Source organism: Pomacea canaliculata, linkage group LG1 (assembly GCF_003073045.1).
Source record: "Pomacea canaliculata isolate SZHN2017 linkage group LG1, ASM307304v1, whole genome shotgun sequence".
Taxonomy (NCBI): domain Eukaryota; kingdom Metazoa; phylum Mollusca; class Gastropoda; order Architaenioglossa; family Ampullariidae; genus Pomacea; species Pomacea canaliculata.
The window spans coordinates 20,958,508-20,974,242 of record NC_037590.1 but is presented as its reverse complement, the minus strand read 5'-3'; the positions used below and the strand labels follow the sequence as shown (position 1 = coordinate 20,974,242).

General features: G+C 40.5%; 1 protein-coding gene across 1 annotated transcript in view; it reads right to left on the bottom strand.

Moving 5' to 3' along the window:
- The window catches only part of LOC112564301 (guanylate cyclase 32E-like), a 46,445-nt gene that overhangs the window by 314 nt on the left and 30,396 nt on the right, over positions 1–15,735 (bottom strand). Inside the window, 5 exon segments of the mRNA XM_025239017.1 lie at positions 41–175; positions 1,164–1,339; positions 1,552–1,701; positions 2,554–2,691; positions 2,694–2,856. Coding sequence (XP_025094802.1) covers positions 107–175; positions 1,164–1,339; positions 1,552–1,701; positions 2,554–2,691; positions 2,694–2,856 — 696 coding nt within the window. The 3' untranslated portion in view covers positions 41–106.

The following is a 15,735-nucleotide window of genomic DNA, read 5'->3' as shown; positions in this document are numbered from 1 at the left end:
CAATGTAATACAGAAACTGAAAGAAATGAGGAGTGCTCACTCTTGTAGGCCTTTCCTCGAATCTCATTGATGATGGCGGTGCCGTTACGCGGATGTCCAGAACTCCTTATAACCGCCGACACCGCGTTGCATACAGGTACACAGCATCAAACAAGTAAGCAGCATAGTCTGTCACCTGTCAGCAGAAACATGACACAAGTAAATCAACAAACAAAAGTCACCCTGACTTTACTTTATCAACCCACAATGGAAGGTGTTGAATGTAGAGCCAGGATTGATGACCCCACACAACCGTCCCCACCCGGGTGTTTGATAGGTCTGTAAACATTCAAACTGTGTTCGAAATACCATTCGTATTTTCGGAGCACACAAAATGCAGGGGGAATGTAACACAAAGACAAAGAAATTTGAGATTATACTGTCACGATTTCTGTTACATACATTGCATTACTTCGGTCGATACAATGCAATAACTTGCCTGTCAGAAAAATGATTTTCGATCAGCAAATGACAAATGTATGTATTTGTTCATTGTGATGTAGTCCTACTTTTTAAAAAAATTTCACTTAGCTGAAGATCTATCCCAGCGTATTCAGCATTGCACTAATACTAGAACATTTTACTTTTTGTTGTCGTTCAGTAGTGTGTGTTCTGACAAATGGGTGGGTGGGTTATATAATGCATTCCAGCTTAGGTAGCACAAATAAACTGTCATTTATTTCTTACTAAATTGTTATAGTATTCCTAAATAGCACGACAAATTACTATTTTAATATGTATCTAAACTATTTCACCTGCATCATATAATCTAGACCTTGTTTTCTTCTTGTTTTTGCACTCTTCATAGATTGCTTTATACACAGTCATTTAACGGTCATCTTCCCCCTGTCTTATATATTGTCTTCGAGATGCTGGCTACAATGTCAAAGAATGTGCAAATGCTAGAGTTAAAATTTGAAGCTAGTACTCAAAACTTTTGTGTAAGCGCCTTTTCACTCCTACATTCATCCCTTGTGGACAATGCAGCCGCAGTCACTACAAAACAAACAAACAAACAACAAACAAGCATACAAATAAACAAACACTAACAAAAAAAGCTAAAACAGAAAACCACAAATGCTCGAACCAAAGACAAATGTCAATTAAAACCAATTAAAACTTACCAGTTTCGTTTTGTTGAAGGGGTTAGGGAACTGAAAAGGCGGCTGCGCATTGTAGTAGAGAACTTTTTCATGGAAGAAGCTGGTCTTGTCGGAGTTGGCCACAGCTGTGGGTGTGATCACCAGAAGTGCCCGCTCGCCATTGGGAAACATCAATTCTTCATTCTTATCGAAGGAACCTATGTAGTATATGTAGTGTTATTAGTGTTATCAGTGCTTCATAACACAATAGCTAACAGCACATTGATACATTCATGAGTTCCTTGGCTATTTAAGGGAAGCAGAACAAAGGCAATGGAAGACTTATCTTTGAGTGATTGCTCGCGACCCAAGATGCAATTAGTTTCAGTGAAAGCCAGTGAAAACTAGAATAGAACCAAAGGTGACGAACGTTTAAAATATCTCAGGGGGTCGTTGTGCACGGTCCGTGAGCGATGGTCGATGAAAATAAGGATGTAGTCGCCAGTGTGCAGCAGACTGCGGTCGTTCAGGTTGGTCATCATGTCTATCATTGCGTTGGTCTGACCCAGGAACACATACACTGCAAGCCAGGCAAATGTTGAGTTCAGAAAGCTGTGAATTTTCCATGATTTTTCTTATATATTTCCCATATACTTCCAATATATATTTACATGTACAATAAAACGATATTCAACTAAACGGGTTAGTCCAAAGTTGGGACAAAGCTACGAGTCCATTTCGGGAATGAAGACGTTCCTGTATGGTTAAAGTCTGTTATATTAGCATCTTTAGAATCACCAGGAGTCCACAAGCTCATCGGATTTTTAGCCGGAAGAACGAATCGTAACGGTTCGTAGGAGGCAGTGATTTTTTTTTAAACTTTGCACCAAATGGTGTGTCTGATTTTCTTGGGCGAAAAAACATGATTAAAATCGATGTTTAGTCCTTTCAGAAAATGTTCATTAGCAGGAAAAGCACTGAATTCCGTTAGTCTCAAATTGCTGTCAAGAGATTTATCGATATCGGTGCACCCCTTTGCCTAGGATGTAATTTAAATCAAGAAGAAAAATAATGATTTAATGATTAATAGGACCGATAATTGCCAGTTAGAGACTGTCACGGACCAGTTCATGCTGCATCTCCTTTTGGGGTCGAAATAGAGAAGTGCAATACACACTTTAAAGAACTTCTAAAACTTCTAAAATGCCTAATGAAATTAGTATAGACTATATTTTTTACTTCTGAATGAGACGAGCTTAATGCAAGGTACACACAAAAACAAAGCACACTGACAAAGGCAAACACACACAGTCACACCCACACCCACACATGCATAGGATATTTCAAAGGGTAATGTAAGACCGAAAGTACGAGTCTAGAACTTTCTCTTGCAATGAGTGAAATAAATAAACAAAGGAATATCCCAGTATACCTCGCGTGGTAAGGTATGTCTCCTGCACGATGCGTGGAAACGGGTTGCCCGCTATCAAGGTGGTGTGCGGTTCTTTGAAGTCTATCACGTGGTTGACGGTGAGGTTGTACTCCTCGGACAGCTGCAGCAACTTTTCTTCACGCTCTGCTGAGGATGAGAGGATCCTGCGATGAGCGAATAGCGAGTCCAGTTGAAGTGCAGCAGCAGGGACAGGATGGAGGTGGTCACCTGGGCAGCCGGGGGGCGCGTGCGTGCGAACGTGGGGAAGTTGTCCTTGTCGCTTGCTTCGTCGTCAGCGCATTTCTTTAAAAAATAAACAAACAAACAGACTGCAGAACAATCACTGCCATGTCACCTGATAGCATTTGATCTGACATGTTGCTTTATTGCAAAAGTCGGAAAGTTTTCATTGTGAAGAGAAAATAATTCACAAGTGATTACACAATGCATGCTAGAGAGAAACAAAGAAAGGGAGAAATAATTGAACAAATTTCAATACAGTAAACTGTAAAAACATTTTCAATTTAGGAAGGTTATCTATAAATAATTTTATTCACACATAAAGTGATTTTTATTTAATTGAACAAACAGTAGTGCAACGATCACTTTTTTTTTATCTATCATCGGATGTAAAGAAAGGCCTGTTTAGATTGTTTTCTAAATGTGGAGTTATGTGGGTACTTCTAGATAATGTTCTTTCTCCCTTTAATATCTTGCCCTCTTTCTGTTTCTGTTTTCTTAAGAGTAATATGATAAAGAATGTTAATATGAATCATTCTTACTCAGACACATTCAAAATGCTTCCTGCGATTAACGAGTTGTGTACTGCGTCACGTTTGTACACCATTCACAACATTGTCAGCCGTCAACAAACAGAGAGTGAGCGACAGTTCGGGTTATTCGTAAAGTCTGTATTTCTCGTGCTAAAGTAGAAATTTTTCAAAGCACGAGAAATGCAGACTGTCAGCGTCCGAATAATCCCAACTGTCGCTCGTTGTCTCTCTCTGATTGGTGTTGACTGTAGTAAATGTTGTGAATGGTGCAGTACAGTGAGTACACTGTTTGGTGTTGACTGCAGCCAATGTTGTGAATGGTGTACCAACGTGACGTAGTACGCTGGTATCAACGCTCGTTGATCTCAGATGTGAATCGTAGGGGATAATTAATTGAGGCTGAAATTTTCAGATTAGCTTTATATCGCCTATATCTACTGATATAAAAAAATCTCAAATCGTTCAGGTTGGTCTTTAAGCGGAAACGCCAACAGCACAATGTATCAGGGCCTGAACATTTGAAGCAACCGATATTCTTAGAGGCTGCTTGGAGGCCACTGATTGAATTTGTTCTTCACTAGCTGTGGAGCCAACCAGGACCAGCAGACACAATTACATCTTACATCACCGTCTGTGACGAGTCTGTCATCCCTACCAAGCAGATCTGCAGCTATCCGAATAGCAAACACTGTCTCAATGAAGAGAAGATAGTTTTTATGCAGGGAGGTAAACATAAAATGAAAGAAAAGGAAAAATTCAGAGCAAAGGCAAAAGCATCTAGGATAGAATACAGAAGAGCATAGCGAGAGCAACGCAAGGGGGCATGGAGGGCCTTCAACACATGGTGGGTGAGGATTAAAGAAACAAAAAGTAAGGTGTGGTGTCATCAGAATTCTCTCTCACGTTATTCCTCGTGAAGCTCGTGGACCTGACAACGAGAAAGGCAAGGTTCTAAAGGAGCGTGATAACACCAGTCTTTACTGGACTTTTGAAGCTTTTCCTCGACTCTCATAGTTTCCCACGTTTATGGTGCACATCAACAATGATGCGGAAACCAGAGAAGCCGAATGCTACAGACTTCAAAGATGTTCGACCTGTGGCTCTCCGTCTGTCGTGGTCGAGTGTTTGGAGAGGGTTGTGGGAAGCTGAACCTCCACCGTGGCTGATCGCAAGGATCTTCTGCACTTTGCCTACAGGCACGTAGGGGAGTGTCGATGCCATTCTCACCTTTTAGATGCCCTCCTACAACACGTGGACGCCTCTGTTCCGGTCCTGTTTATGGATTGTTCAAGCACCTTTAACACGGTCTAGCCACGTCTTGTAAAGTGCCTACTTGATCTCAAAGTAAAAGCCAGTATAGCTTTATGCATTAAATCATTCCTGAAAGACCCACCCTCTGGTGAAATTCTAGGAAAGAGCAGATCCTCGACGCTGGAACTTCTCAGGGGAATGTGCATTCCCCATCCTATTCTATATAATAAACTAATGGGATTATCATTAAAAAAGGTATCCTCAAACTTGTGAAATATACAGATGACATGGTTCTTGTGACCTGCCTCAAAGATGAGCAGTTCCTGTCACAGTACCTGGCCTTCGTGTGGGAACTGGAGGACTGGCTTGACCGCAACGTTGAAAAAACGGAAGATATGGATTTTGGGAGAGCACATAGGGGCATAGATGGCACTACCCTCTCTCCATACCAATTCAAATCAAAAGACAGCAGGTACTGAGGGCTTACAGTTTTAAGTACCTTGGTACAGTGATAAACAGAAGGCTCTCTTTTAGTGATCACGTGGACCAAGTGTACAGAGGCCAAGCAAAGACTGGACCTTTTGAGAAAACTCCGCAGCTTCAATGTCAGAATTAGCCGATACAATTTTCAATGTCACAATATTATAATTAGACAAAAGATATGAAAACTTTGAACATGTAATTAAATGTAAAAGTTGGATTGTTAGTGGGAGCATAGATAAAAAAACAGGTGAACGAAATGTGTTCTTTCACATTCTATTTTTCGTGCTGTACACTAACATCAGTTATAGAATAATAACCATGCTACTAGGGTCTTCTGCCATGACTCCACCAGTTTATAAAATTAGGTTTGATTCCCTGGGTCATCATGAAAAATTAAATTATAGATACACTGCAGTTAGATGATTTCCGAAAAATAGTTGCACAATTCTTTACTACGACTTCATCCCCTGGGATCATATATATATAAAAATAGCAAATGTGACAGTAAGAAAGGATTTTTTGCTTTTGTAGAGGGTGACTTTTCTGCTGTGCCAATAACTCATGCTACAAGTAGGAGTCTGCACTTTGAAATGAAAATATATTCACAAACGATTAAATAAATGTTTCCGTAGGTAGTTCTTAGAAAGACACATGAGACTTGACAATAACAATATTAAGATTTGCTGTTTACTATTTGCAAGCCTACCATTATTTGTAAATTAATGTCTTTACAAATGTGACACACAAAGGCCTTCTTTCCACATATTATTAAAAATTTTTAAACTTTATTTAAATTATTATTCTTGTACAGTTAGTCAAGTCTGCTTGTGTGTTGGAATTTTAGTTCTTTTAAAGTGACTAACTGAAAAAAGTTTTCAAAAACTACCATACACTCAACACAATACATTAAAAGCTGTCATTGTCTCCTTAAATTTTAAAGTTCAAAGGGAAAAAATAGCTTACCTTTACCCTTACTCTCATCTTTGGAATATAGGACCTACACTCCCTGCCTCTGGGCCACTCATACCAAACTACAATTTCTTCTGCGGGTGCCAGTGACTATCATCAACTGCCCCAAATGACATTTCGCAACCGAAGCTTCTCAGCAACTTTTATGTCTAGAGCTGCAAATAACAGTAAAGCATAAAGGGTAGTGGTGATGAACTGTTGGTTCCATGACAGTAATACCTACGATATTACCACAGGGTGCAGACAGTAACAGTCATGTTATTACCACCAACCCTTTCCCAGCCGCTTTCATCAGCCGTTATCGGCGGCGATACGAGGCTGGCCTGTGGTCCCAGACTCTTAGACCCTGTCTCATGAATCTAGGTTGCCCTTTGTTTAGGACCGCGAGCTGTCCCCCCGTATTGACAATGACTTTCTTTTCCTAACGAATTCACGCAAAATGCATCGCCTGCTGTCTGCTATATTTCCTTAGTTACCTTGATAGCTGCCTCGACTCAAACCTATCCATTCCCTCCCTACTTGTGAGGTTGAAGGTGGTTCTACTGAGTCAAATAGCGTGTATAAATTTACAATAGTCTTATGAGGAATTACTCCAACAAATTTAAGTTAACACTTTTCTGTAACATTTCCTTGAAGTAATTCAAGAGTAAGAAATTCTTAAACATGCCAAGTAAAAATTTCCGGTAGGGTTTACTGATGTGGAACCAGAGCTTATTATATATATAGGTTTGGAGGTGGAGTGAACCAATATATTTCATTTCGCTACCTTAACTCTGTCCAGCCTCGGTAGCCTCCCCGTGCCATTTGCCTGTCTGCCTGCACGTCTGCCTCCAGTAATAATTTGTTTCCCACACACCATAGTGTGCCTGTTTCTAGAAAACTCTCTTGGTGTCCTGCTCCTCCTGCATCCACAGACACTTTACACTGTGGAATGGCGAGCATCTTGCTTTGTTTTCCTTTATGTTTACCCGGGAAAATAATGGAACTGAGTACACGCCATAGGCTACGAATGTCATCTGTTTCAAGACAACTGAATGAAGGGAGACTAGAGCATGCCAGAGGAATTGAGAGAGAGAGAATAAGAAAGAGAAAGAACTAGCTCGACTTTCACTTGCTCGTCGCCTTAACATCTAATGAGAACCTTTGGAAACGGTTTGCTGTGTTGGGCCTTGCTGTCTGTCTTCTACTCAAAATTGTATAGTTTAGAGTTGCTAAGTTCGTTCATTCACTTTGTATCCCGACACCTTCCGGAGATTGCGGATCGGGTGGAGGTGTAGCATCTCCCCACCCACAACCACCACTGGCAGGGAGGGAAAGACAAGCCGAACTGAGAATGAGCGAGAGCAAACCCTTATTTTTTTTTTAACTTCCTGTTTTGTTTGGTGGGTCAAAAAAAAAAAAATCAACTTAACATGTTATCTCCTAGTTCGAAACACTCGGTGGCGTTACTGCCTACAGGTGAGATACTCATTGAGCCCAGAGTTTGTTGTGTCAAGAGGTCATGACCCAGAAGGAGTCTGTGTGCGAGATCCTCCAAGACAAAAGTATCTGCACTTGAAGTTGCAGCAAATGGTGCTTCGACTGTGGAGGCTATGAACTCACAATTGAGCATCCCCCATCTATGGTCATGGCACTAAGGACTGTGGTTACAAACAACTCTTCTAAACTGCAGCAGAGTTAATTGTGATAAATGAACACAGAAGGACGGTGGAAGTCTATTCTATGTTTAGGCCTCAGAATACCTTCAAGCGCAGCGGAAACAATAGTAAAGTTTTTTTATTCACAACAGTTGAACCTTTAATTGAAAAGTAATTTAGTAAATAACAACTCATAAACAGAAGGGCATTGTAATTTTTAGTCTGAGAAGAATTTGCTCCACAGCTCCTGCAAAGTGCATTTGTGAGCCCTTGCTACACGACTGATAATTTATCTGACATTCGTAGTCCTTTCCTCCAGCAGGTCTAACAGTTCACTGCCATTTTCAAAGTCCTTTGCAATAGGATATGCAACTGATTACTGCTCCATCCTAGATGTCTTCCGAACACTTGGTACAGAACGTGTAACTGATTACTCAGGTCCTGTGTGGGATCAGCTTTTGTCTTCATCTTTATCAGCGATTTTTTCAAATACTACTGCCTTGGACGATAAATTAAGAAACTACATCGAGTTTTTTTAAAAATTAGTTTTGTATAATATCGTCATTTTATCGTCCTTTACAGAAACAGCTCAATTAACATTCGGTTTCTACATTATATTTGTTCCTATAAGCAGCTGAATTATTTGCAGGTCTGATATATTCCCAGTATTAGCTAACTTATTGACGAATGGTCATAGTGGCATTACCGTCTCCTTTATAACTTTTGTGATTGAATGCACGACAGGAAAGTAATTACACCGATTACCTCGTCTGCTCCTGTGTCACGAGAGGTTTTGAAATCGTGATAATGGAAATAATTGAGCTGTGATTTATGAGACTTACGAGAGTTACTCGGTGCAGAGGAATTTTTGAGGCAGAAATGTTAAATGTTCCTCTGTCATAAACATTCATGTATACCTCTTAAATTTCGCAATCAGCTACAAACATTGGTTTACTGTATGTAAACTTTGCAAGAGGTAAAGCTTTGGTATCGGTGGACAGACAGCAGTCCACCTATACACCTCCAATGTCAAGGGAGGTTCTCGGCTCCAGACACAGGTTTCTAGTCCAAAAGAGAAACCGGAAGATTGGATGGTGAGGGGAAGACGAGGAGCGAGAGAGAAACGGTTTGCTGAAAGGCAAGCCAGCATGGGGGCCCAGAGTGATAAGAAAACGTCAGATCTGATGGATACCGACTCGCCTGTCAGTCGTGGACACAAAAGTTTTGGCCCAGCAGCCGCATACTGGCTGACAAACAAGTAGTATCACCTCGCAGCAATTAGCGGTATTGTTGCTTTGCGCGAAGATGGAAAGGAGGTGAGTCCTCATCACCTTCTGTATGCAGCGTTTGAAGTCTTTCCAAGTTTAGCTCGCTATTTCCTCCGAGACAGAAGTGCATTGTTTTCTTGAGATACTTAAAAGTGCAAGAAAACAAGAACATGTCTTCACTCCACCTACTCCATTTTATTTTTGTACGTGTCCGGTAACATCCGGAATCTCGAGTTTGTTATCTCTGTGTTGCTTCTCTAATCAACCTAGGCTGGGCTATTTTTAGTTATGCTTCTCTTTTCTTTACTTTCTCAACAATGGCTAATTTGGTGGTGGAGTTAAGTTTCAGATTTATTATTTACTCTTGTACCGCACTTTCTTTTGGTCGTTTTGTTTTGCCATGTGAAAGAAATAGAAGGAAAGAGCGAGAGAAAAAAAACACAAACCAAAACAGAGACGAAGCTCGACAGGTTAAATGAACAAAGAAAGAAAGAAAAATAAAATTTTAAGTATTTATGCATTGCCTTTGATTAATTTTTCGTTTTTCTTGTCCACAAGCGCTATGCTATATAAATATAACGCTCTTATTTCCAACAACAAAAGTATTATTGGTTAGGTAGAAGAGTAGATGCCTCTAGTTCATAAATATATGTTGAGAAAAAAATATATATACTGGATGACCGCTCTCTTCCAAAATGTCACGAGCTCGAGGTCACAATGCAATAAAGTGTGCTTTCCTACTTCTCTCCTTCTTTACGCAACGTGCTTCGTGTATGCAAAACATCAAAGGAGAATCGTTAGCGATGGCTCTCGTCCCTGGAATGAAGAGAAATGAAATGTGACAGGCGTAAGGCCTCTTCACGAAGTGTGTCTGGCTCAATTTTCCACCTCCCTGAGGTTTGGAAACTTCTTCGGCCGACCTCGCAACACCTCGGGTATTTCTGTGCAGATCTCGCGCGCGATAACTGACGTTCAAATACCGCGCAAGACACTCGATGGCCACGGTGGAAGAGCTTTGCATATCTTCGGGTACATTTTCATTAATCATGTCAAAGGAAGTGTAAGCTAAACATTAGACATGCATGTACATAGGCAGTGGGAAGAGATTAGTATACATATACGTATTCCTGACAAGCAGAAACCTCCAGAAGCATTGGCCATTCTATATTAATATCGTACAACCGTAATAACCGAGGATACAGAAGGGGAAAAAAAGATGGATGGAGTAATGCCGTATGAGCACGGAGGGAGACTTACAAATCACGCAAACTTTGTGTACAGGCTCAGCCAGATCCGTTGGAGCTACGGTGCATAATGCGGGGCTTTGCGGGGTGGCGTGCCGTACCCAAGCCAGACGAGGGCAAAGCTTGCTTAGCGTCCACAAGAGACAGAAGGGGATTGTAGCCACCATCTGTATCTCTCTAGCCGCGAGTGGTCCTATAGGCACGTGTGATGGCAGAGCCCTAGATAAATAATAAATAAACATTGACCAAGAAGACTGATTATAATCGGTCGCAGACGAATTAGCGTGGGTACGACAGAATTTCAACACTGCGCCGTCAGATGATTTGAGAATCAGCGCGGTGAACACGTTTTGGCGCAAAGAAAATCATCATCATCGTCATCATCATCACCATCACCATCACCATCACCATCACCATCATCATCCATCATCCATCATCCATCATCCATCATCATCATCATCATGTAGGATTTGAGAAACGGTCCAAACTACTTCTTGGAGGACCAAAAGCAAACAGCGTAGGATAATGGAATCGATGGGCTAATTATTTGAAAAGGAGATAAAATAGTGTGACAAATAGCATCAATGCATGAAGCGATGCGCAAATATTGCATAAAAATGGCCGCCAGATGGCGCAAATAGCGTTGAGCTAGTTTTCTTAAGTCAGAAATGACTCCTTGAAAAAGTCAGTTTTAAAAATAAGAAGAATTGAGTTTGTTTGAATGCATCAGTAAAATCATTTCTTAGAATGGTTGGTAGTTCTTTAGTATAAAAGTTCCATAAAGTCTGTAATCTGCAAACTCTTGCCTTCTTTAAGAAGGACAATTCAATAATTAAAAAAATGCAAGAAATTGTTTTTTTCTGAAAAGACATCTCAGAGCGTTTACATGTTTTGTAGATGGCAACTTTTGTGGAAAACAAAACACTACTCGTAACAGTCAGTAGGGGAAGAGAAGAAGAAAACATTGATTGCCTCTCCACTCGTTTCCAGAGTAAATGTCTACGCCATACATTTTCTGTTCAGTAACAGAATCACGAAAGCCCCGTTCGACTCGGACAGTAGTATTTCAAAGCGTGCGAGGAAGTCACACATTAACAGTCACGAGAGTCGAACCCTTCACAAGTAAGTCGGAGGTAATTACAGTCCTTTCCTCGGGCAAGTTTATACCTGTGGGCGTGTTTGGGGTCAAAACCCTCAATGTCCAAATAAAAACTGTTAATGTCAAGTTATCTACACAATCTTAGCTTTCTTGCTTACCTAACTCTGTTACACAAGAATATATTTTGTGTCAGTTAGGCTGACATTTATGTTTCAGCGCCAGACTCCTTCACAAGGATTTCGCTCATCCTGACACCTGACACTGTCTGCTGTTCTGGAATCGTCCGATGTCAGACATGTCGACAAGAAGCCTGCTCCCCAAGGTTTCCTTGTCAGTTTGAAAACATTGCCGTTACAAGATGGCGGCTAGGCAGTTGGCAAGATGCTGACAACATGGTGTTGGTTGTGGGCTGCGACGGATTTCTCTGTTTTCGTGGTGCCTGAGCGCGTGAAAGTCTAACGACAGAAGCTTAACGACTTCTGAAGTATCCTGTAACGGTGGCTGCGCTGGCAACAGGTGAGGTTTACGCTCGTCTTGGAAACCAAGATAAAATCTAAGAGGCTTGGCTTGGCTTGTAATAGGTTATCATCGCGTCTTAATGAAGCACTGAGAAAAACATTGACATAAAAGAACAAAAATGTTTAAACGAACGCGGTCTTGCGCATGCGCTCCCACACATACACGTGCGCGCACTCTCCTGAAAGCTCAGGGGATAAAGACAAAACAGCATGAGACTACTTATCCAAAGTGGAGATTTTTCCAACATTTACTAAATATATACTTGTGCTTTTTTTTTCTTCTTCTTTTTTTTTTTTGCGAGAACCCGAGCAGTCACACGACAATCTACTCCCCTTCAACACCTATGTTCACAAAAGCCAAACAGCGGAGTCACACACACAGAGGTCGACATCGTCAGTGTGAAGAACGTACCTTACGGGATAGAAAGAACACATTCAAGCACATGACAGGAATCTCTCCTCTGCTGCCAAGTTTGGAGAATTATGCATGCATGTGACCTTTACCCCAAGGCGAGGTTCGACCACTTCCACTTTGATGTCGGCTGTTGACACGCGTAGCTGTCTTCCATCATGTAGGCTCATTCCATAATAAATCGTTGACATTTCTGTGCACCTTAGTGAGCGGTTCGCAAACAAGTGTTTATCATTATTCTTTCATGAATTTCCGAAGGATAAACAAATAAAATTTTTTTCTGGTAAAATTTGGTTGGACTTAGGATTTCATTTGTGAATGTACAAGCATGTGTGGTATGTGTGTAGATACTTTGAAAGTGCCATGACTTCCTCCAGTGCCATGAAAGTATGTTTGTATTAAATAATGTATTAATGATAATAATAAATGTTCTTTTCCTGTACAACCACAAACAGAAAAATATAAATAAAAAGAAACACACCTAAACATATTTCAGGCTGGATCTTCACAGACGGCGCGTGCGTGGATCGTATGGCTTGCTGTCACTTGTATTTTGGAGAGACATTTGTAGGTGCAGCTGTAGTCTCGCGTGTGTAGAGCTTTCTGCAGGTGTAGAATGTGGACAGCAGGTAGTGTGTGTGTGGAGAGGGAATTGTCAGGCAGGTCGTGAATTTACCGACAACTAAACTCCACTTTATATTATGTTTCTAAGTCATGCCGAAGATTCCTCGCCCTCAAAATTAGTCTGTTCGTCTGCGTGTCTTATTGTATTTATTTATTATTATTTTTTTAATATTAATGTCTGTCAGTTCTTTTGATCTGTATTTTTTACTTCCTTTCTCTATGCATGTATTTATATCTGTGCATGCTTTGCTGCTTTTGCTGTTTCGGGATTCTATTCATCATAGAAATAAGAAAAGTAATCAGAAGGAGCACCAATTATCTCCCCTGAAGAGGATCACTTCAACCCTAGCAAGTGCTTGCGCAGTCTTCATTGCTTTCTCTCAGCGGAAGGAAAGATAAAACGAAACAGATGTGTAAGTTATTGTGCTCTTGGTTTTCTTGATTATCGCGTGATTGAATAGCTGACTGCTCCACAGACTTAGCGGACTGTTCTCAGCTGCCAGCTACACACGGAGCACGCTGCTAAATTTAGCCTGCAATTGTAAGGAGACCGAATATTTCCACTGGGAAATAACTTGAAGGTAATATTGTAATGCCTCTAATATCTCTCAGTCAGTTCTAATTCACACAGTTTAGTAGAAACTTTGTTATGAATGTTAAATTCTACAAGGCTTTTTTAAAAAAAAATCCGTACATAAATATTTAAGTTAAATGTTCTATTTGTCTGGATAATAAGGTCGTGTAACAATTAAGTCTACAGTAGAGAAGCCATTCTAGGAGATTATGTGGCTTAACCATTTTTTCCAGGAACACGCAGACATTTAATTGAGCACTTACTTGTAATTTATGTTAAAGGATTTCAAACTTCAAACTCAACCGTCCTATTTATTTGTTGAACGCATTTCCTGTTGTTTTCTGCCTCTTGTTGTGTAAACTAGAAGTGGGGTAGCTACCTCCCCGAGGTGTGAGCTCTGACACGCGCCGGTCTTATCAGTGGATCTCGCATTATCTGCCCTTGTTTGCAGCCTGACGGATGCGTTTTTGTGTGCGACATGTCGTGAAGGGTATGCAGGGTCCTTTCATCGCTGCACTTTATCAGATAATGCTTTCCCCACCTTCCTACCACACAGATGGAACTTGTGTCTGTTTCTGAGCCAACGAGTTTAACATTTTTGTTTTACTTTCTTTCTTCCACGGAATAGATACTACACTGAATGCTTCTTTTATCATCTTCTAGGTGTCTGGATCTTAGTGAACTTTATTGCAGAAGTGTAGGCATCATTGTTGCTTGAGAATTTTCACAGGGCTTAATTCTGTCTTTCTCGTGATCTAGCACCAAATGTCAGACAGCCACCATCCCAAACTTGTAATTTCAAACTCCCTCTCGCTCCCTTGTACACTCGTGTTAGGAATAGTACTGCAACACGCATGTCTAGACACTTACCCAGGAACCTTTATCTTGTAGTCTACATACCACCCTGTGGTTTAAGCTAAAGCAACACTTGCTGAGAAGCCTTCATCTTGTGGTTTACATATGTTCATTCTTTGGCATCCACTCTCTAGCAGTGTATGTAATTAAAACACGAGCGATCAGCAAATGAGTAAATTTGGAAAGTATGAAAGGAGTACGGGTAGAACAAGGATGTTAAACAGTACACTGTGAAAACATACATAAGTAACATACCTGGCAAATCTACACCATGCGTTTCTTCTTCTTTTTTTTGTTATTATTATTGATACATACACTCACATGTAGGGTATGAGGGACAAAAAAGAACTATTGACAGTTTCTTTGGTTCTTTCTATCTCCCTCCCGCTGAGTTAACTGAACCAGGGGGTGTTTCTCCCAGACCTTATTCTATTTTTAAGCTAAATAACTCTTCAGAATTGTCTTCAACGACGTTTGTCTGGCATCATTTTTCCTCTGTTTATATAAATCTGCACGACCTTTTTTACCCGATACATCACAAGTATATATGCAATCAGCAAGCAGTTTGAGACCTCTAGCAGACGACAAAAAAGTGTGACACTAGATAACTTTCTGGCATTATTTCTGGCTATTTCTTTTTCCACCGTGGTTCATGGAATCCAGAAAACAATTTTTTACTCCAGTGTGTGACAAACGGTGGAGAAATCTGGTCTGTTAAATGACAGAGGTTAAAAGGTGAAGAAGGAAGAGGGATTTTTATAATGTTTGAAGTGTTTTTAATTGTTTATGCATGACATGTCAGATATTGTCTATAAATATAAGAGCATTTAGGGTGCAGCAGTTTATGTAAACAATGTAGTTCTTAAATATTTACATAAAGTAGAAAGGTCACAGCGCAAAATGTTTCTGTCGAGAGACTGACTTCTGGGAAGTCTTCCAACCGTGGATCTGTTATCAATTTTGGACGACATGTCATCCGTTAAGGCAGCAAGCTTTTTCAGTTCGGTAACTGTCATTTGTAGTGTCAGTGTAGTAGTGATGCTATCAAGTACTGTTGAAGGTATACACTGTCTTTGATCTGGCAACCTATATAAAGATGTTGATGACAGCGACGCCAGAACATTGTATCCCCCACCACCTATTTCTCCACCACCCCGACAATCTCTCACACTTCACTTCTGGTATTTGTCTCTCATCCAAACAATCCCAAGAATCATGTTATCATAATTTAAGTGACTGTAGATGTGACTTGTTTCATCTTTTTGTATTATTTTTCAGACACAGAGGACAATAAGTCTCTCTTTTTTTTTTAGCAAAGTAAGAACTTCCTAAGTACTTAGTAAGCAAACCATTCTTCCTTTCTTTTCAATTATCCAATCTCTTCTGTCAGCTTTGGAAGTGGCAGCACACAATGACACGGAAGAGTTAGAAATTTGTTTCCTGCTAAATATTGCTAACCCTTACTGACAGTTCTG